We start from the raw sequence: 22,388 nt of genomic DNA on the forward strand, positions 1-22,388 counted from the left end.
ACTTAGAAAGTGTCCAAAACAATTTTAGTTATGATTTAAAGTGTATTTTTCTTGGCCACTCTTAACTAGCTACAAGCCCAGAAGAGTGTGACCAGACATCTGGACATCTTGGACTTCAGTTGACTGCTCTGATGTCCTGAAAAAATAAAACAAGCTATTCTACGAGCATCAGAGCTAACAGAGCCTGGTTTCCTATGGATTTGTGTCCCATTTCCTTTATATCCCAACAAATAATAACCCCAGCTAGAAACAACATCCTGTGGCTTCTCTGGAGCTACAAGTGTGCTAATTGGCCAGCCAACATGCTCATGCTCTTTGGCTGGTTGGGATGTGGGTGCTGACTGTCTGTCTGGCGTCCACCAAACAGTATGTATATTTAGCCGTTCTATAAAGGCTAAATACTGTTTTGGGGGTGGGGGCTTTGACTTGAAGGTATAAAGGTACTTTCTGGCAACCACTTATTTCAATAAGTGATTCTTGCCTTTACTTAGCATACTACTTACTTGCACTTCGTTGTCTTTATCCCTCTGGCAGATTTGGTTCAAACTGGCCAAACAGGTTGTGATTTCTTGCACTTGTTTTTCTCTTTAAGAGAGCATGTTAAAACTCGAGGAGTGCTAAAATGATCTTTTCCTTGCTGTTGCTTTGTCAGCTTCCTGTTTTGTACAGGAAAAATATGTTTTCAAACCCTGTGCTCCTTGTCTACAGTTACCTTCCCAGTTACGTTTTCTAATGAAAGTCAGTATTTCATTGAATTGGGCACATGTAGTATGCAAGAAGAGCTGGCTAAGAGTTCCACAGTATTCACTTTAGCACCTAAATAATATTATTATGAATTTGCAAGTAAGCTATAGATCCTTAGGTGGGAACTAAGCAAGCTGCATGACTCACACAAGAAGACTCAAAAGGAAAAGCGTGAAGTCCATATTTAGTTGTTTAAAAAACAAATGTGAAAACTGCCTTGTTCCTAGAAGTTTTTACAAAAGCCAGAAGCTTTGAAAACTGGTTTGGGAGCCTAAATATGGGATTTCTAAAAGCAGTTTAGAGGTGTTTGCAGGCAGCTACCAATAATGTTTAATCACAGTTGAGTGACTTAACTGCCTAAGGTGCTTTGGAAATCACAGCCTTCTAAACATAGCTCTGGGACTCTCCTTTTAAAAATCTCTTATCTTACAGGGACAGAGAGGAAACATGGGTATATTTGCCTTCATACAAAAGTGTAATGTGTAGATGAGCAAAAGAAGGCATCAAAGACAATAAATGCCAGGTTCAAAACAATCAAGAGGCAGTGGCTTTTCATGTATTTTGCTCAAGGATGTTGTGGATGCTAAAAATACTTCTGGGTTCAAGGGGAGACTGGATAAATTCATGGAGAAAAAATCTATCAAATGTTACTAAATAAAGACAAACCAAGTCTAGCTCAGAAAGTCCCTAAGCTGAAAATAGTTGGAGGCTGGCAGAGTCTTAGGGGAAAGCATCACATATAATTGCCCTCTTCTAACTCTGCCCTCAACAGCTGATAGAGACATGAGTATCTGCAATAAAATGGCAAGAATTTACTGTAGGAAAAGAGGGAAGGATATGCACCCACAACCCTCTGCCTCATTAGCACAAGCTAGCAAAACACACTCTACTGTGTTGGGGAGCTTAGCTTTGGAGATGCAGTGATACCTCTCCATCCATTACATCTCAACAGAGGAGCAAGTTACACATAATACTAACTACAGAAGTGGTGCTTCCAATAGATTTCAAAAACAGCCAAGCAGAAAGGCTGGTTTGTTTCAAAAGAAAAAAAAGGGGGGGGGAAGGGGGGGGGGAAGCAAACCATAAAACATGATGTGATTGAAACCTTCCCAGAAGGAAATAAACAACAACCCAAAACCTAAAAATGGCTGGAATGCTTTTTACGTTGCCTGACTTTTGCAGTCTTGTTACACCCTGTATTTAAGGTTTCTTTCAAGGCCAGACAGTTCTTCTTACTGGCAGTGCCTGAGTTATCACACACACTCTTGCAGGATGTGGAATTTTTTTAGAAACTCACAATTTTGGTAAACTTTTCAAGAATGTTTTACACAGAGATATCAGAGAATCAATTATTCGGGCTGTTTTGGTAAATTTTCCCTCCTCTGCTTTCTTGTCTATTAAAGAAAACAGCAATGCTTGGATCAGACATTCAGCTATCCAATCCAAAATACATTCTTTTTTATTTTAACTGCACTGCATCAAGTTGACATATGATGTGACACGATGTAACATAACATAAAACAACATTACTCTGCATAACACGTTGGAAATTAAAAATAAATATTTCCTTTGGATCCCACTGGTACTATCAATTTTACTTGCACATCTCTAAATTATGTTTGCTCCTCTCATGTCTTGCCTCTTAGCCACTTTCTTAGGTGAAGAACTGCCGTCCCTCTCCCAGCATGTTGGGTAATAACGTGTATAACATCTCCACGTTCTTGGCCTGTAGAAATGCAGACAAAAAGCAGTTCTTGTCTCTGAAATTTTCACTGGCGTTTGGGCTGATTTTCTGTTGATAGTTTCCTTGTTTTCAGAAAAGTTTTTGTTATGTTTAAGGCAAAATTAAAACCTCAAAAAAAACGAAATAGGAGCTGAGCGGGTAATAAAGAGTATCTTAATATTTATCATGCAGGTAATTACATGATTACATAAGGAAATCAGAAACATATTAGTATGATTTAGTGGCAGTGAAGTCAGATGGTCTGTATATAGAATCTAGATTTCTTTTTCTTGTTGGTAAAAATTACATTGGTGATTAAAAACTCTGTGGTTCCTTTCATTGGAAGCTTCAAATTTATGGAGAAATATCAATCAATTAATTGTTTTATGGACTTTGGAAAGCAGTTATTAATATTCTCATTAGTAACGATGGGAAAAGGAGACCCACAAAACGGCACATTTTTAAAAGCACTCTCTTATCTAAGCATTTTGATTTTCTGGCTCTGTTTTAAGTCCTTAGGCCCTGGTTTCCAGGGGTGTTGGTCAAATGTGGTTCATTTTGAGTTGGAGCTGTCAGCATGACGTCTTTGAAAAATCGCAACTCTTTTTCCCTTGTAGCCAAACATAGTAATGAGGCATAGTAATGATGCCAAGAATAGTTGTTGGCTTAACTGAAGACTTAATGAGAAAGCAGTGATGTGGCAAGTTAGGGATAAGGTACAAATCTTATTCAGGTACCAGCTCTGTGATGGTACTGTACTGTGCAGTGAGGAAGACTGGGGTTAGACTTTAAGACCTTACAGTAAAAGCAACTAAGAGTTGCAGGAGGTGGCTGTGGAGTTTCTGTTACGACTGCTCTATAAAAGCAGGTTAGATAAACGTCTATCAGGAACAACATAGGTATAGTTGATTCTGTATTACAGCTGGTAAAGGGAAAGGTGCTATCTCCTGGGGGCCCCTTCAGCCCCATCTTCTGTAGGTATCCCTGGATGGCCTCTAGTTGAAGCTAGTGAAAATGCCAGAAATGTTACAGCTGCTTTAGCATAGCACTTTGCCTAGACTAAACAGACCTGCTGAGAAAGGTGTATTGCTTAGTCAGAGCCATGTTACACTCCATCACAGAAATCCTCTCTCTTCTCCATAACATCCATGCCTCCGCCTTTTTTTTTTTTCGTAGACTTGAATTTGCCTTTTTAAACCTGCCTTTTCAGAGGAGTCATTGTTAGTCGGATTTTTTTTTTTCAGCTAACAAATATTATTCCTTGTTACTCTCCACTCCTTTAGGTTGTTAGGTTTTTTAGTTTAGTTTAGTTTTGTTTGTTTTTGATTGGTGCTGTTCTCGGCTCTCTGATTACTGAGTCAAATTTTGTTATTGCATCAAGCTCTCCCCCTAAAACATGCATCATCTTTCAAAAGCAGCCTAAGCCCATGGGTATTCAGCTGGCAGCAGCAGTGTACAGTTTGTCATGAGATGACTTCTTCCAGGAACAGCAGCGATGAGGTGTGGTTAGGACCCATTGTTATACCCAAAGGCTGAAATGCAAATAAATTTGCTGCTCTTCTTGATTGCTAAGCAATTCAGTCAATTGCTGGGTAAATGCAGGGTAACTCAGCATCTTTGACATGAGTGTGGACAAGTTCTGCCTTTAGGAACTGTGGCTTCTCTGATCAGTATACAGCTGCAAACATCACTAAGACATCTCCCTCTATTTGTAACAATGCAAATGACTAGTAGAGACACCATGCCCTTAGATAGTCATTGCATCATGCTATTCATGTATGACTGGCTTTTAGTTGGTAATATGAGAACAATAACTACTGAAAGTCAGCTGTGTATGAACAGCATACATGATAGTCTGTAATATTTTAAAAGGATGTGTAGTAAATGATGATCACATTTCATTGGTGATAGGGTTTTCAGCTACTTAATGCTGGTACTACAAAGAATTTGGGAAAATTATATATGTACAATGTTACATGTAATATGTTAATATGTAATATATGTACACTATTCATATGTGTGCCTGTGTAAAATATGGACAGAGCAAGGTCCTGCTGAAATGGTTTGATTGATCTTAATTTGGGGGAATCACCCTTGCCTATCTGGGGACGTTCAAACTAAACCTGAAAAATACACATATGATGTTTTGAATTTTGCTTCTGTGAATGAAAACTTTGCTCCCACAACAAAACTTAAGGTTGGGAGTTCATTCCAGGTGAATTTAACCGTCTGAGAGGAGTGCCTTTAGTCTGAGCTATTTGTCTGAGCTCCCAGAGCAGGCAGGAGAAAGAGACAGGCTCCTCCAGAGAGCAACTCCCCAGATATTAAAAGAGATGTCTAAAACTGGTGAGGTGAAAGACTTTCCAGTTGTGTCTGCTTCTCTCTGTCAGTGAGAGGGAGGTTGGATGAATTGCTTAGAGAAGATGCTTCATGCTTGGAAAGCTGAGTGAGGTTGGAAGGTTCCTATCACACATGTCCAGAGATATGTGGACTCAGCAAGGTCCAGGGCTCTGCCTGCTCTGACATCATGAATCAGGCTTGCATTTTCTAGAAATGAAATAATTTGAACAATCTCACAGGCATTTTAACAACCTTAGCTGTTTGGGTGGCATGTTGTGTTTAAGAGATGGACACATAGGTTGGAAGATTTGTTTTTGGTACCTACCTACAGGTTAGCCTTCCCATGCTGACCCAAGGATTGATTGGCATTTAGTTCCCACCTGCCTTGGGAAATGCTTCTACTAAAACCAAGAAGTTTCTGTTCTTCAGAAAAATATATTCCTATGGGTTCTCAGCAAAATCTGCCCTGTAGGGCAGGCAGATTAGGTGAGAGCAACATCCACTAAGTTCTTATCAACTGCTTTTTTCAGACTTTGATCCTGATATGGTGCTTTTGTTTCTCACTCACCTGCAGAGCCTGGAGTTTGCACTGTGTTTGGAGACCCTCACTACAACACTTTTGATGGACGGACATTTAACTTTCAGGGAACATGTCAGTACGTTTTGACAAAAGACTGCTCCTCCTCTGCCTCGCCCTTCCAGGTGCTGGTAAAAAACGATGCCCGTCGGACCCGTTCTTTCTCCTGGACAAAGTCAGTGGACCTTGTGTTGGGCAGAAGTACTATCAGCCTCCAGCAGCACCTCACAGTGAAGTGGAATGGGACCCGCATCTCACTACCTTGCGAGACACCTCAATTTCAAATCGATTTGGATGGTTATTTGCTGAAAGTGACAACCAAAGCAGGTAGGGCAAGTGTTTATGTGTGTGCCTTCTCCCTGAAGAAGTTCTCAAGTGCAATGTGAACGGCGTTCAGTATAAAAGCATGACAGTGACAATAAATATATTTCATAATTCTTTAGAAATGTGAGGAACCCAAGTACTTGATAACTTTTTCAAAACCTCTGCAGTCTTCAAGCAGACAGAGATCCAGCTGTGAGTTTGAAATCTTTGTGGAACAATTCCTGGACTATGTTTCATTCTGCAGCCAACAAATAACTTGCTGCATGGACAATTGTGCCATGATTTTCACTTCCAGTAACTAGAGTGGTTTGTTCAGGGTCATCATTTGATACTTACGGATAAGAACAGAGATGAAATCAGTTCTTAAACATTCATTTTTTTCCCCAGTTGCAGCAACATAACTTACAGTCTAAGTGGGCAATATGTGTAAAATCATAGTTATTGATGGCTGTAATGGGTTTAGGTTGTCAAATTATGGAAACATTTCACTGAGGCTATCCAGCAAAATGGATGTCATGGTTTAAAAACTAAGGCTTAATTTGCTGTTTAATGTCATCTTTTTGTGTTTGCTTTATGTTCGAGTAAGAGTTTGTCTGTGTAGAACAGAGTCCACAGCACCAGAAACAAAAGGAAATCAGAAACTTCAGAGAATCTGGCACCTTTTCTTGTAGAAAAAGGGAGGGGAGATAGCAGATTCTCAGATATTCAGAGTCCTAGAACATTCATTAATTGTCAAAATGCTAAACCGGAGGACTTACATTTATTTTGAAAAACTGTTTTAAGACTATAGTATGCTTGCATAGATAAATATTGAGTGTAAGCTAAGAATTTTCTCGTTAGCATGTGTTAGGTACCACTGTAGTCCAGGGAGATTTCACTTGCACAGTGAAGCACTGTTCCAGCAAGAATAGTCTTTACTGTTAATTCAATTAAATGCCAAGTTGCAGTTAAATCAATCTTTCTTATGAAGTGATATGATCACAGGCGTGAAGCATAGTCATACTCATTATCTAGCATCTTTTTTTTGTTGTTGTTGTTGTTTCTAAGGGGGACACTAGCACCCACTGTTGAACTGAGAATTTAGACACCTGTTCATATATCCTCTGGAAATGTAAGTCTGTATAAAGTGGATCCCAGCTCTGGGCTCATTCCTGAAAGTGGCAATGTAGATTTTTGTGGCTGTCTGTAAAATGCACACAAGTTGACCATTATTCACAACTTCTAATTAAAAGCATCTTGAGGGTTTCTCTTTGCAGCCAGCTGAATGCTATGAATTCTGGCGATGTGGATTTCATTAGCCAACCACAGGCCAAGGAAAGGTTTTCAGTTGAAGATGAATGACAGCCAATCCTGCTGCTATTCCATTTGTCTCTGGTGCAAGCCTAATAAATGACTACACACATCCTCGTCCATGTGTTGGCAGAGGGAGTGCAAACATGGCATATGACAACATACCAAACAGTGTGTAATCACTGCAAATTATAGTCTAAATAATTCCTCCCCTTAACAGAGAAGGATTAGGTTTTCTCTTGCTGAAGGCAGCACGGTAGGCCAAGTCTTCCATTCCTCAGCACAGAAGGCCTGGAAAGCAGCAGAGAACAACATGACTCCATTTTGCTGGGACAGGATAAGCAGCAGAGAGGCTGTAGAGAGGAAGAATGTGCTGAGTAGAACTGGTTTAAAGACAAAATTTCTGTTCCACAGGAAATTCTGAATGCCAAGGGGGAAAAACTTGAGAATTTTATGTTTCAGAAGATAATGTGGATTTTTTTTTTAAATTTATACTTTCCCAGTGTGTGGGGGGGAAAGAGGTGAAGGGAGGAAATAATGAAAAATAAGGAAAGTCACTGAACTAGAAGCAAAATTCAAAGTAAAATTGGGCTGGGAAGAGCAGAGTCTGGTGCTTAAAGCTCAGCTAGCATTCTCATGGCTTTTGGTTTTCCCTTTGCAAAACTGGGAGCTAAATCTTGGATGAATTAGGGGATCCCAAAGCTTCAGGAAGTGTTGTGGCCTCTCATTACAAGGCAATCTGCATGGCAGAGCTGCCCTGGAGCTGCATATCCTGAGAGTCCAGGCTTCCAGACAGCCCACCAGGCGAGCTGGCAGGAAACCAGCTTGGAGCCCTGCCTGGGTTGTGCTGCAAGTTCATTGAATCTGATATGCCTCCCTGAAGCATTTCAGTTCTGATGAATTGGCATTTTCCAGTGAAAACCTGTTTTGTGGCTGAACGCCTCACCAGCTGTAGCCCCAGATGCCATGCAGCAGCAATTCTGGCACCCTGCACTGGCAGGTACTTCTGGTACTGGCTGGGATGGTGTTGAGTCCTTGTGTAAAATTTGCATGTTAAGAAGACAAGAGAGCTAAGGGTCACAGGGCTGGTGTTGTTTCATCTGTCCATCTAGTGCAAGAGGGCTTTTTGTTTATTTTCTGTCCTGATCTTTTGCATGTATCTGCTTTGCTGAGGTTTGCTATACCACGTTGGCCCTAAATCTTTAGGGAAGAGTGCTCTGCCAGTTCTTGAGGATGCCTTTAACGTGAAAAATCATGCAGAACAATTGATGGGAGTTCCCAGCATGTAAAACTCAGTGTGTGATGTGCATAAATCCAGAAGGATTTCTTTTAAATGCAGTAGAGCATGTAGTGTGCCAAGTTAAGAAATAGAGTAACAAGTTGGTTAAGCATCCTTCAAAGCAAGAGGAAAATTGGAAAACCCTAAAAAGTAACTCCTAGAACGTTCCTTTTCTGCACATCCCCAGATGGGACAGATGCTGCATCCTTTGGCTTCAAGTCTCACCAATTACTTGGATTCTGATTCTTGTCCAAGTGAATGGGAAACTCATCCATTGGGGGAGAAAGGGGGAGGAAAGGAGAGAAGAGGGGGTTACAGGCACCAAGAAACTCTTCCAAACAATTTGTCTGCCAAAGAGACCATTTCAAATGTTGCTCCATAGCATAAACCCATCTGTCACAGCTCTAGCTGGTTTACAGAAACCGACTGAATTTTCTGCATGTGAGCAAACAAAATGGCACACACTGCATGGTCCAGCACTTACAAAATTATGCATCTTAGATTATTTTAGATTAAATGCCCTTCCTTGTAACCCCAAAATGGTTGGACCAGATGATCTTGTAACCAGATGGTCCTGTGACTAGCGGTGTTCCCCAGGGATTGGTGCTGGGTCTGGTCCTGTTCAACACCGTCATTGACGACCTTGATGAGGGAATAGTGTACACCCTCAACAAGTACGCCAATGATACAAAGCTGGGAGGAGTGGCTGACATGCCAGAAGGCCGTGCTGCCATTCAGCAAGACCTGGATAGGCTGGAAAGCTGGGCAGGAAGAAACCAAATGAAGTTTAACAAGAGCAAGTGTAGAGTCCTGCACCTGGGAAGGAACAACCGCATGTATCAGTACAGGCTGGGGGGAGACCTGTTGGCAAGGAGCTCTGAGGAGAAGGACCTGGGGGTCCTGGTGGACGACAGGTTGATCATGAGCCAGCAGTGTGCCCTGGTGGCCAAGAGGGCCAATGGGATCCTGGCGTGCATTAAAAGGAGCGTGGCCAGCAGGTCAAGGGAGGTGATCCTCCCCCTCTACTCTGCCCTGGTCAGGCCTCACCTGGAGTACTGTGTCCAGTTCTGGGCTCCCTGTTACAAAAAGGACAGGGATCTCCTGGAAAGAGTCCAGCAGAGGGCCATAAAGATGATATGGGGCCTGGAGCATCTTCCCTATGAGGAAAGGCTGCGAGACCTGGGTCTGTTCAGCCTGGAGAAGAGAAGACTGAGAGGGGATCTTATCAATGTGTATAAATACCTGAGGTGTGGGAGACAGAGGGATTTGGCCAACCTCTTCTCAGTGGTTTGTGGGGATAGGACAAGGGGCAATGGCCATAAGATAGAGCACAGGAAGTTCCGCACCAACATGCGAAAGATCTTCTTCACAGTGAGGGTGATGGAGCACTAGAAGAGGCTGCCCAGGGAGGTTGTGGAGTCATCTTCTCTGGAGATATTCAAGGCCCGTCTGGACGCCTACCTGGGCAACCTGCTCTAGGGAACCTGCTTTGGCAGAAGGGTTGGACCCAATGATCTCTTAAGGTCCCTTCCAACCCCTACAATTCTGTGATTCTGTGATCTTGGAAGTCTTTTCCAACCTTTATGATTCTATGAAATGGAAGAAGCTTTGCTATGGACAGAAACCTCTAGGCTGTTCATCAAAGCTAGAAATCTTGTTAGTAAAGCTAAGGGCAACATTGCACTATGAAGTTACAAAATTGTACTTGCATCTGAGCAATTGCAGCAGGATAAAGAGTAACTAAATAATTTCCAGCTAGAGGAAAGTACATCCACTTGTTGTAGCTAAACTGTAAATCTCTTGAATCAAAATGAGTAATCAAAGCAGGAATCTCTAGATTTAATGGTGTGTTTTTATATGTTGAGGCAAAAAATCAGAATTGTATGTTATTCTTGTCTGCATATCTAGAGTTCACAGAGCAATGCGTAACAAGAAGTTTAATTTACCTGTCACCAAGGACACAAAAGTATTCAGGATAATTTTAGAGTTAGCCTTTTGTAATGAGCATGAGTAGCTTCACTGAAAGTCAGTAAGTCGTAACTTGAAAAAGAAAAAATAAAGGAAAATTAGGATTAAATACTAACCTGTTGTGACTCTGCTTAAAGTCAGCAGTTTCTGAGGGAGCTCATTTGGGGAACAAGTTGAACACTACCTTAAAGAATTGAGTAATTTTCTGAAGAGAACTGTCTGAGGACTTGGATCTGGATACTTCAAACTTTGAGAAAGTTTATATGATTCTCAAGTCTGAAATAATCTTAGTTTATAAGTTAATGGCAAGTTTTTTTCTAAATGCCAGCACAGCAGTATTAGTCAGGTGTCTGCAAATCAAGCTGTTTTGTTTTGTTCAATGTTGTCAGAAGCAAAGACAGCTGGAATTTGAATTTGTCCAGCAGTGGTAATGTATGAAGCAGATTAAAATACAGCTTTCCTCCTTGCCACTGTGCTGGCCTCATTAACAGTTGTAGTCGTGCACAATTTCTCAGTTGTCTGGGTGTAAAATGCCTTTGGAGTAGGCAACAGTGGCCCTTTCCATGCTGGGTTTATGCGACAATCTGAAACTGCTTTAAGGCGTAGCTGTAGTACATATTAGTATTATCATTGCATACCTATAATGATAAGAAAACACGATGAAATAGACTGTGGTGACCATCTGACACAGAATAATCGGCAAAAGCTTGTGGGATAAATCTTCCCCCAAACACTTGGTGATGGTGTAAATCACTCAAGGGCAGCACGGTGCATACTGATGGCAAAGCTCCCCTTCTATATCCTTCACTGCCATTTACGCCTTACCCTGTTCCTCTGTGGTGTGGGTAGGAATTGTCACAAGAGACAATGGGATGTGCTGCCAAAGGAAGGGTTCCAGCTTTGAACTGAGTCACTGGTATGTTAATTACTTGCATGAGCACAGGGCAGGATTTGGATCGCGGCATGACAAGCACTGATTTACAAGAGGAAAGGGTGGTGCTAAGCCAGCCCACACAGCAAATGTAGAAGGCTGGAGCAAAGCCTTGGTCCTGTACCGTGAAGTGGTGCTGTTTGGTGTTCTTGGCCCGGCAGCGAGAAGAGGGTAAATTCTGGACTACCCTTTTTAAAAGCAAGTTGCTGTGTTTATCCTTAACTAACCACCGCACATGGTGGTTTATTATTCATTTTACAGGAATAAATTAACATCAGCAAAGTGGTTTGTGATCTTCAGATGGAGGGCACTGCAAAGATGTGAAGTATTAGCATTCATGAGACATATGAAATAATTAAAAGAAAGGCCATTTTTTTGGATGGAAGTTAAGCAGCAGTGATTCTTGGTGTTGTTTTTATCCCTATGATTCAAAAATTGCATTCCTTTATGAGATGTATATTTACTCCTCAGAAGATGGAATTGATTTAATATAAATTCACCCAGGTAAAAAACTAGTTTAGTCTCTGCCTGATCTCCGTGTCCTCTATAGTATCACTGGAAACAGAAAGGCATTCATAAGGTAGTTTATGTCCTCTGCATTAGGCACCCATGTTGTGATCCCTGAGCTGTCTATTTCTGTCCGTCAAAGAGAGGGACCAGGCAGCTGACTTAAGCTAGACATCTAGCTTTTAGGTGAATAAAGACACAAAATAGATTTCACCGACAGAAAGCAATTTTGATTTTGATGCACTGGAATTACGAAACCTTACTGTAAAAGATTGTAGCAGAGCACTTACATCCTGGCCTCTAGATAAACGTTCCATGTCTACCATCATTCCTCAGTGCTGCTGACTTGTGATGACAACTTCAAAAGGATAAAAAGGATAGCAATTAACACCTTTTGAATGAACCGTTTGAATCCTTTTCAGAATGCCTTCTTACAGCGGTTTTACCTATCTGGCATCTCCTTGCTCTCATCTTTTTATCTCTTTTTTATCGGCACAGAGTACTGTTTTTGGAACAGCTGTATTTTCCCAAATAAGTTAACACCTCTTTAGGCAAGAAAAAGAAGGATGTTTTCTAGGCAGTAGTCACTGGCAAAGTCCCATGGAGCATGGACACCTTTGTATGCCCATGACTTGTACAATGGGTGACAGAGGCTGAAATTCTGGCTCTTCTGAAGTCTGTTAGAAATTTGCTGTAGCTAATTCAATTTGCAGAATTTCACAAAAGCCCTCTTTCAGTGTTGAGAGTAGTTCTGCCATGGATACAGACTGGACACTGGAGTTTTTTAGGATAACCATATTCAATAGCAAGGAGGAACAAAAGTAAACAGAGACAGGCTTGCATATGTTGTAATCAAGTGTGGTTTAAGAAACTCTATACTTGCCAGAGGTATTTACTGGGAGGTATATAGAAATCTAACAGCATTGTCAGGAGGAAAACTGTAGCTTTGTTTAGTTTCCCATGAAACGCTGTTTCACAAATGTAAGGCACAATTTGTGATCCTCGATTTCTTCTCTCTCTTTTTTTAATATGTATTTTTGTCTCATCTCTTTCTTTTTTTAGGCTTGGAAATCTCATGGGATGGAGACAGTTTTGTGGAAGTCACGGCCGCACCACATCTGAAGGGCAAACTCTGTGGTCTGTGTGGCAACTACAATGGGCACAAGCGAGATGACCTAATTGGGGGGGATGGGAATTTTAAATTTGACGTGGATGACTTTGCTGAATCCTGGCGTGTGGAGTCCAATGAGTTCTGCAATCGTCCACAGAGGAAACCTGTGTCTGAGCTCTGCCATGGGACAGTCAGAGTGAAACTCCGGGCTCACCGGGAATGCCAGAAGCTCAAAGCCTGGGAGTTTCAGGGCTGTCATTCAACGGTGGATTATACAACTTTTTACCGGTAAGTGTGGCTTGCTGAGGAGGGAGAAAAAAAAAGTTACTGTACAAGGGGAAAAAACACACAGAACTGGCCCAATTTCAGCGGTGTTGGAGTGCATGCTTTGAGCTACTTTTGCTAAGAATTAATATACAGGCTTAGAGTTAGGCCTAATAAGTTATGAAGTACTTTCCTGAGTTGGGGATAAGCTAATTAATACAGACCTGAGCAGCTAACAGGGAGAAAGGCAGGGTTATGATCATCTAGAGAAAAAAAAAAAAAAAAGTCGTTTTGGAGACTGAGAGTGAAAAGATAACAAAAGATTTCAAAACATTTTGGTAAGCTCTTTCTAATTTCAAAGTAATCTGTAAAGCTCTGGCTGACTTTAATTGCTATTGCTTGACTTCCTGAAAGGTTTTTAAAAATGACTTTATTAAAGCAGGGATATCAAGTGCTACTTCTGCCTCTTGGATGGTGTAGTTTGTCAGTGTGAGAGTTTGAAAGGGTAGAGTTAACAAACGTTCAGTGCATGTTCATCTTGCCCTGGGAACAAAGGAAGGCAGGAGAGAATTCTAGAAGCCTTTTCTGAGTGAATTATTTGAGATTTTTTGTCTTTAAAAAGCTTCCAGTCTAAACCACAGAGACAACATTTCTGTTCTTTAATTGGCATGAGTTTATTTGACCCTCACTTAGTAAATAAAATTGGCTTTTCATTTGATTGTCTGACATAAAAGATAAAAGCGAGGCGAGTCACAGTCGTGTGATGGCGGATGGAGCTGCCTGCTCTCTGCGCTCCCAGCTTTCCCCACTCGCACACATCTGCTGAACTATTGGGCTTATTAGGAAAAGCTTTCTAAAATGATTCCATTTCCCTTATGAATTGTCTTTCCTCTTTTTTTATAATGAGGCAGAAAGACTTTTATCTACCCCACCAGAATATGGCTGGGTACTGGGAAATGCTAAAAGAAGACTCATGGTTTGGCTTGTAGTCTCTGTGCTTCTGTATTTAGTTTCCAGTAGTGTATCCCAGGCTAGGAGCCTGGCAAAGAGTGAAAATTGTACTGTGAGAAGGTTATAATACTTTATCTTTTCCAATGGCTGGGGGCACAGCAAAGTCTGCTAGAGATGCTAACACGTGCACACAGGGTCTGTTGAATCCATTTCAGTGGCATTCCCATCTCACTTCCATCAACCTCTAAAGGTAAGTGATGACAATGCAAATGGAAAACAGGCTCAGAGAGATTTGTTTCATTTTGCAATTGATTTTTTTTTGTCCCTTCTTAGAAGTAGTTTGTCATTAATTTACTGCAATACACTTCCTGACACCACAGCAGAAAATGATTTATATTTTGGCTAGAGCAGCCAGAAAAAAAAAATCTCTACATGCTTGCACTCAAGAATTACCATAAAGCATTTCTGTTTCTTTACAATCTTGTCTCCTATTTGTCCTGGAAAGACAACAACATCAAGCAAGTATTTAATTAGATATGTACTTTTGGAGAAAAGTTTATTTTTCCCTAAGGAAACTTTACTTTGAAATGACCATCATATACTGTCAGAAGTAGCTGTTCATTTGCTTGTTTAGATATCACCAGTTAGAATGCTCAGATAAAAATATGGGAGCCATAGATAAAATATAAGTGTAAAATAATTAATGGGATTTAGTACGATGCTGCTGCTTTTTAGAAACGGACAGTGTTGTAGCAAAGTATTTATTCAATGATCATGGCCATTTTTCATAGCAGGAAATTCCTGTAAGCAGGTAAGGATTATGGTAAACACATTCAAGAAAGCTCAGGGAATCTTTCTAATATAAATCTTTACTTATATATACATATATATGTGTGTGTGTATATATTTATAAAATATGACTACTTATGAGATCTGCATTTTTTATGAATATTTTTCAAGGAGACCAATGTTGGTGACATATTTCTGCAGAAAATCTTAATTACATTTGAAAGAAATTTAAATTAACACTTACAAATTTTTACTGAGATCTTTTAGAAGAGCATACATAATCAATATATTTTAATTTCAGGTTAGGTTTAGCTAATTTTTTTTCCAGTTCTTCTTTCCTGACTGTGAACAAGTTTCTAACAATAAAGGCAGTGAAAAAGGCATAAAATTAGAGTCTTTTTTATTATTTATTTTTATTTTTCTTCTCTCTGAATTGAATGGCTTCTCAGTTTTTATTCTCCAACATTACATATTATGGAATTTTTCTATTTGAAATACTGCCTTTTCAAGAGTTAATCTTTCTTGATGATTCTTGCCTATATTATCAACATTGCCTCATTTTCACTATGCTGCTCTGTTAGTGACCTGCTGCTAATAAGAATTCTCAGAAATAGAAATAAACTCAGAACGTTATGAATTACGGTGTGTTTTCTGCAAATACCAAAAAAGGCAGTGAGCAATGTATTGCAAACATTTGTCTGACATTGTGTTACTGATGAGATTTCTGTGAAGACATCTCAAATTCATTTTAAGTCTCATTCTTTTTACAGCTGTTGTTTCTCCTTTTGTTGGACATCCAAAAAACATATACAGCAAGATTACCATGATTGCTAGGTGAAAAGGACATGGTTAATGTTTAAAAGAGTAAAGATCAAGTTGCATGGTTAAGGGGTGAAGAACAGCTAAGTCCTGAGTTTCACCTTGATAGATCTTTGACACCTTAAAAGAAATAGTTGTGCACCTTGCCCTTCACCTTTTTTTGATATCGTAACTTTGGTGACTTGTGTCTCTGCAAAGTATGTGGAAGAGTAAAGCAAAATGTAAGCATAAAAGAAAGGATTTTGAAATAGTCTGGACTGCAAGCTAACAGTTTTAACATCTAATTTTACACCACTCTTTTAATTCTTTGTTTTGTAACTAGACACGTTTTTATGGGCTTTTAATTGCGGTTTGTTTTGTTTAGTTTGGGGTTGGTATTTTTTTGTTTGTTTTTAATGCATTGCTAGTTGTTCAGTACTTATGAGCAATACTCTAAAAATAACCCTTAGGGCTGAACTTTATGGAGGCAAGCTCATTTATACAGGCAAAAAAAACCTGAATTTCCAGGAGATTTTGGTAAAGTCTGAGTAAAGATATGAAGAGATTAATCAGTGACAGTCATCACCATTGCCTCTTGTCTATTTTGATAAATATGGCTAAACAACCTAGATTACTCCTTGCCGGGCGGGAGGGGGTGGGGTGGAGTGGGGGGTGGGGAAATGTTACCAAGGTTACTCAGTATAAGGTTTTTTAGAGGGGAATATTTTGTTCATGTATGCAATAAACTTGCACTCAGACATTGAAGCTGCTATTTAGTATAAGCAGCACAAATAATAAGTGACACCATCTGAACTTTTCATGCTGCTGTTACCAGAAAATACTCTTATCACATTATTAAGAATTATTATGGTACTCTTTAAGGTCTTGGATGAGGACCTAGGGCTTGGGGGATTTGAGGAAGGAGAAGAGGTCTTTCTGTGCTCACTGACCCCTATCTATCCCATGTCTAATCTTGTTCTGCGTCTTTGAGCTGTGCTGCAGCAGGGGCAGGAAGATGGCTCTAGTCCTGGTGAGGCTGGGGAACACCATGGCATTGGGAGCAGCTGCCCGGCATGCCCCAACCACAGCTGATGCGTCTTGGGAGCAGGCAGCACCCAACAGAGGGTGCAGGGTTGGGAGTGACAGAGGCACAGCAGCACTGCTTGGAGCAGGTTGGGCTGCAGGAAGCAGCATGAAGGGAGATAATACCCCTGGTAATATCTGCCCTCATTAGCATTTTTAATTCTAGTAGATTTTTTTAACAGTTTGGTATCACTGGTAGACTTGGAATGTGACATCAACACGGTATCAGTGTATCACTCATCTCTCATATGCATACACAGCAGCTGAGTTCATAAATGACTAGCTAGACATTGCTTAAGACTCCCTCTACAGCCATAACTTTGGAAAAATATTTAATGTCTTGTTTTTGTCATGCAGTAGATTTCCCTATTTGAGATTGTGAAAATTGTGCTTGAGACAAGTGTTTTTATTATTATTACTTATCCTGCTAGTTATATTTTTGTTATTGTTGTTATTGTTATTATATTTTTAACAGTCAGTAGCACACCAAAAAATTAGTTGCTCTTTTTCTCTTTTGTAGTTGTTGTAAGAGGTGGGTTTTTTTTCTCTCAAACACCTAAATTTAATCATATTAATTATTTTATGATGAGCTTCATAATAATAGCATCATTTGCTTGAATCACTTAATCAAATGCATTCAGGAATTGCAAGTCTACTCTACTGCAATTCTTGTCTTAAATATTCCTTGTGATTGTGGCTGATCTTAGTCCAGCTTAGCTCTTGGTTATTCAGTTAATGAGTTTCTTTTCCAGTTAACTAATTAACTTTTCACAGTTAACTTTTCAGTCTTGCAGTTTTTCTCAAAATTTCCATTTAACTAGAGAAAATGTTATTGTTTAGCATCGGTACGTAAGTTGCAATTCTGTGTAATCCATCAGCTCCCTGTTACTCAGTTTGACAGATATGTCGTGAATAGTTGCAGAGAACATGCAAGCTGCAGCATCGCAAAGTTAATTATGAGCTCTATTTAAAAGATGGAGACTAAGGGTTTGTGGCTTTGAAGCAGAAGGTTTTAAGTTTTTTTTCTCCTGTTAACAATGATGTCCTACAGCTGTAAAATTCATGTAGTTATGCCCCTATGTTCACTCAGCGGGACGGTGCAAAAGAAATGTTGTCTGAAGAATGACTTCAGACAGGCCCGCTTCAAGTGTTCAAGGAGTGGGTGGAATTAGGAGCTCTGTAGCCCTCTGCTTTCTGCCAAGGGTTCATACTGCAAAATTCTCCCTGTGAGATTTTCTGGTTCTGGCTGTGCATGTGGGCACAGCAGTTGCCTGTGCTGCTCCAGCTGGGGTCAGGCTGCTCTGGGGCTTGTCTGTGGTGTAACCGAAGGGTGACTGTAGCTCTGGCTGCTCATGAGGGCTGCTCTTGCCCCTGTTCCTGCTCCTGCTCCTGCACCTGCACCAGCCTCCAAATCTGTATCTCCACCCACAGTGTCAGAACTGGCCTGTCTCCCCTTCAAGACAGGCTAGTGGTGTTGGCTCAAATGAAGGATCGATGGCATGAAGCTTTGGATGGCCCCTGTGCAGTCCCAGTGCAGTGCAAGTTTTCTTGCTCCCACTCACTCTTGTGCTAAGGTAATGATGTTCCTGCTCCTGTCTAACCACCTTTCTAAAGCTGGCCTTGAGTCTGGGTACTAACAGCAGTGTAACCACAGCAAAGGGGAGCTCAGGATGACACAATTTACTCAGCTTCCTGGGCAAATTGTCACTAAGCAGCTGTGCAGCCCAGGGAGCTTCTGGTTTGGAAGGAATTTAAAAATATTTGAAATTATAATTGTATTTTTTTTAAGCAAATCTTCACCAGGACTTGAGTTTCCCATGAGCTAGATGCTCCCTTTCTCAGTCTGCTCTGTTCAGCATCTTTAAGTCTTTCATCCATTTGAAGTTACCCACTAGAGCTTTAGCTGCTTGCATTAGAAAGTGCTTAATAATTCAGATTTTCTGTACAGAAATACTCTGCTTTATGTCACTTTACTTACACAAGGCGATCCTTTGCAGATCAGCATTGGAGTAGAGTGCAAAGGACTAAGCCTGAAGGCATAGGCCATAGGAGAGCTGGTGTTCCCAGGCCTTACTAGAGTACTTGTGCTTGGGAATGCATTCTCCACACAAATCTGGCTGGGCTGCCTTTACTTTGTGCCCTTATAAGAACTGACATTACTCCTGAAACCACTTCTAAATGTCAGCCATCGAGTCACACCTGTGCATCTTGTGTAACACTGTGCTGAGCTCACTGACATGCAGGTAAAAGGCATCATGACTTACAGTGCTAGTGACTGGCAGTGCTAACAAGTGGGAGAAAACAGTCTTTGCGGTGTCTGATGCACTTTGGGATATATAGCAGCAAGTATCAAACTTTGCTACCCATATGCTGACAGTAAGGGGTGCTGCAAAAATACCACAGTATGTATAAATAAATAAATATATATATATAAAGGTATAGATCACCACTGTTCTAAGCCTCCTCCTTGAAGTATTTTTCATTTGAAGTAGCCAAAAGTGAGTGCAAGCTGCCAAAAAAATACTGCTTAGTTTTAAGGATTCGAAGCTTGGACTTGGACAAATAGGTTGAGTGGTCAGGAAAGATAAATCTGAACCCGAGTTGAGCTCACTTATCTGCAGATCATGATTCCTCTTCATCTTTCCCCCACGCCCCTGCCCCTGGTGGGGTATTTTTCTCGTAACCAAGCCCTGTTCACTTGTGTCTGTTTAGAAAAGTACCTCGGGAATATGGGGCTAGAAAACATTCTTCTCTTTGTATCAGTGGTTATTACAGCTGTGAAACGTTGAAGCAGTGCCAGTGGATTCACAGATGTCTCCTTTCCTGTTGAGGTATTGGGAGAGGGCAGGGGGGGAGGATGAGGGTGGAGAGGGCTCCAAAATCTAACAAGACTGTGGTGTTGGACAGACACTGTTCACCTGGGACCATCTATGGCTTGCTTCCAACCAAGAAATGCATGCTTCCCTGATGACCCACTTTGTGTTTCCCTATATGGAAAGTTAATGATTTTTTTTTTTTAAACAAGGAAAGATTTTTATAGGAAAACCAGATGAAGCAACATATTATTCTGTGATTAAAACTCAGAGGTTTCCTTTACTTCAAAGATGGCATGTTTAAAATGTGTTTGTTTTGCTTACCTAATTACATGATCACAACCCTACCTGATGTTGTCCTTTTACACTGAATGAAATGTTACTTTCTACTGGTTCCAAGTGCAATATGAGGCTTCTTTCTGCTCTTTGCCAGGAAAGAGCTCAATTTGTGATTATTGTGCATGCAGATATATAGACACTTATTACAAAAACCTGCTTCTGCCTAGTAAAACTTCATTTGTTTTTGGTTTATTACCTGGCCCAATGAAATTCAAGTCAGGTGTTTCATAACAAAATGCTGTCTTCTACATTGCCCTCTGTCCGACAGATGTGAGACTATATGTGAAAATGTAAGGTCAATTTGACTATGACAGAAGAGATCCTGAAGGATGGTAGGAAGTATGGGGAAGGAAGGAGAGGGAGATACATATAACAGTACAAGCACGGTGCCATAAATGCACTTCTCATTTGTCAATGTAGATTGCATTTTCAGAACTTGTTCCTGGGTTACTTTTAATACAGTTTTGGCCATTTTGTAGCATTTGTTTGTTTGTTTGTTTGTTTGTTTTAGTTGTTATTTTATTTGTTGTTTTGTTGTTACTCTTTGGCCCACAGTGCCTTGGAGTTGTGGGATAAAATCCTGGTTCATTGAAACCAGTGGGAATTTTGCTATATTTGAGGGACAAGATGTCATCGTTGTGACCATCCTTGTCCCATGCACGTATATAATGCTGATCTATGCATTAGTAGTCCTGAGTTAGTCTTTCCACCATCTGCTGTTCTACAGACGATTTAAGATTCAGCTGGTTCGGAGACAGAGGGTCCTTTTTTTTTTACTGGAGTAAATGAAGTGAAATGCATTCATATTGGGGTACCCAGATCCTGTCTGCCTGCCACTTTTTTTTGCAGAGTGAAGTCTAAGGGGTGGCTTTGCAAAGCAGACAACATAATTTGGCTGACCCCAGGCAACTGAGGGATCTCTCTTAATTTGAGGTTCTTTCTTCTTGGCTGTAAGATGTTCACAGAAAAACTCTGCAACTCTTGGGCCTGCCATCCTTCACATTTTTCAAAGCTTATCTGATAGGCTTTTAAACACATCCCAGGCAAAACTTCTTTAATACAAAGTTCCCCATCCCCAATGTCCTTATTAGAACTGCAATTTTAAAATGCCACTATATCACAGTAAGCATGAGTGTGCCCTAGGACTATTACTTTTTTTCTGGCAAAACACAAGCATATCCCTATTGCATAAATATTTTTGGAAAGAGTCCTTTCACTTTCTGAAAAATATGCTTGGTGTCTCAGTAATAGAATAAAATGCATGATTTTTAAAAAGAAAAGGAGAGCAGGTGTGGGGAGGAACTGGTAGAAAAGCAGTGTGATATCCTCCCTTGTGAAAATGTTTTAAAAGACTCCACCTGCCAGTTAGTGCAATTTGATCCATTCCCAAAACAAAAATACTTGCTACTCTGAAGTATTCTTTTCAAATGTGATAATAAATCTCACATTTGGAGGGATGCTATGCAGAAAAGTTGTCAGCATCATCAGAGGAAATCACTGTCTCTCTCTCAGATACCACAGAATTTTAACTACAGCTGCTACAAAGTACAAGACCTCTGTTCGATCTCATTTTAATTAGCTTCTGAGACATGTTCACAGCAAAGCTTTCTTTGCTAGCTGGATTTTATTTAATTTTAGCTTTTTATGTTTTAAGTTTAGTGCAGTATTGATTTTAAATAAAATATAAAGGTGCTATTTCCGTGAATAAATAATTCAGGAAACTAACCCATCACATCTTATATTCTGCCTCAGGCAGAAGCTAGTAATTTTTTTGAGGAAGACGAAACCCACCCATACTGTAGCTGGCCAACTGTACCATGTCGTATATGGAGGAGAAATCCAATTCAGGCCCCTGAGATGATCGGTTTACATCTCATAGCATGAAATTTTAATTACCTTTCCTTTAACATGCATAACTGCGAAGCTACTATATTTCAGCTCCTATTTTAAGCCACCTGCAGTATATCCTGCCTAATTAGACACAGCAAAGATGAATGAGGGTGTTTATAAGCAGGTAAATGAGGTGAATTTGTGGGAAATTTTTAAAAAATAAGCTTAACCTAATCCTCCTGTTATTCATATTAGTTCATTTATGCTTCTGGCAGGATAACCAGACAAAGCAGGACATGAGCCGTGACCAACACAAAAAAAACTTTTCTGTAGAAAGTTTGCCTTAGGAAGGTTTTGACAACCCAGAGCAGCTTATCGTGCCTGTTTTTGCTGTGGTGGAGAGCTGAATTGCCACTTGTGAGGGGGCTGTTCTGGAGACTTTATACAGGTTAACTGAAACTTAACTGAAAGCTTTCTGGTGGTTGTTTTTCAGTAGTAGCTGAAGGTTTTTCCTTCAGTTTTGCTGTTGTTTCCTAAATCCTGCAGGGCATCCAAGAAATCTGTTCCCAGTCTTAGAGATCTCTGGGGACCTTTGTGTTATGTGAGCATTTTAGTAGCCCTCTATGTTATGAAGTAACAATCTGTAGTGAAGATCTCACTGTCCATTCCCCTAAGAGCTCAGAATCACAGAATGGCTCAGGTGGGAAGGGACCTCTGGAGGTCACCT

The 22,388-nt window shown here is 40.4% G+C and overlaps 1 protein-coding gene across 1 annotated transcript in view; it reads left to right on the top strand.

Moving 5' to 3' along the window:
* The window catches only part of BMPER (BMP binding endothelial regulator), a 150,463-nt gene that overhangs the window by 91,540 nt on the left and 36,535 nt on the right, over positions 1–22,388 (top strand). The window contains exons 12-13 of the mRNA XM_080582971.1: positions 5,382–5,711; positions 12,746–13,082. Of these exons, the coding sequence (XP_080439097.1) occupies positions 5,382–5,711; positions 12,746–13,082 (667 nt within the window). The remainder of the gene's footprint in view (positions 1–5,381; positions 5,712–12,745; positions 13,083–22,388) is intronic.

The sequence above is a fragment of the Anser brachyrhynchus genome (genome assembly GCF_964034855.1).
Source record: "Anser brachyrhynchus genome assembly, chromosome: 2".
NCBI classification, from domain to species: Eukaryota; Metazoa; Chordata; class Aves; order Anseriformes; family Anatidae; genus Anser; species Anser brachyrhynchus.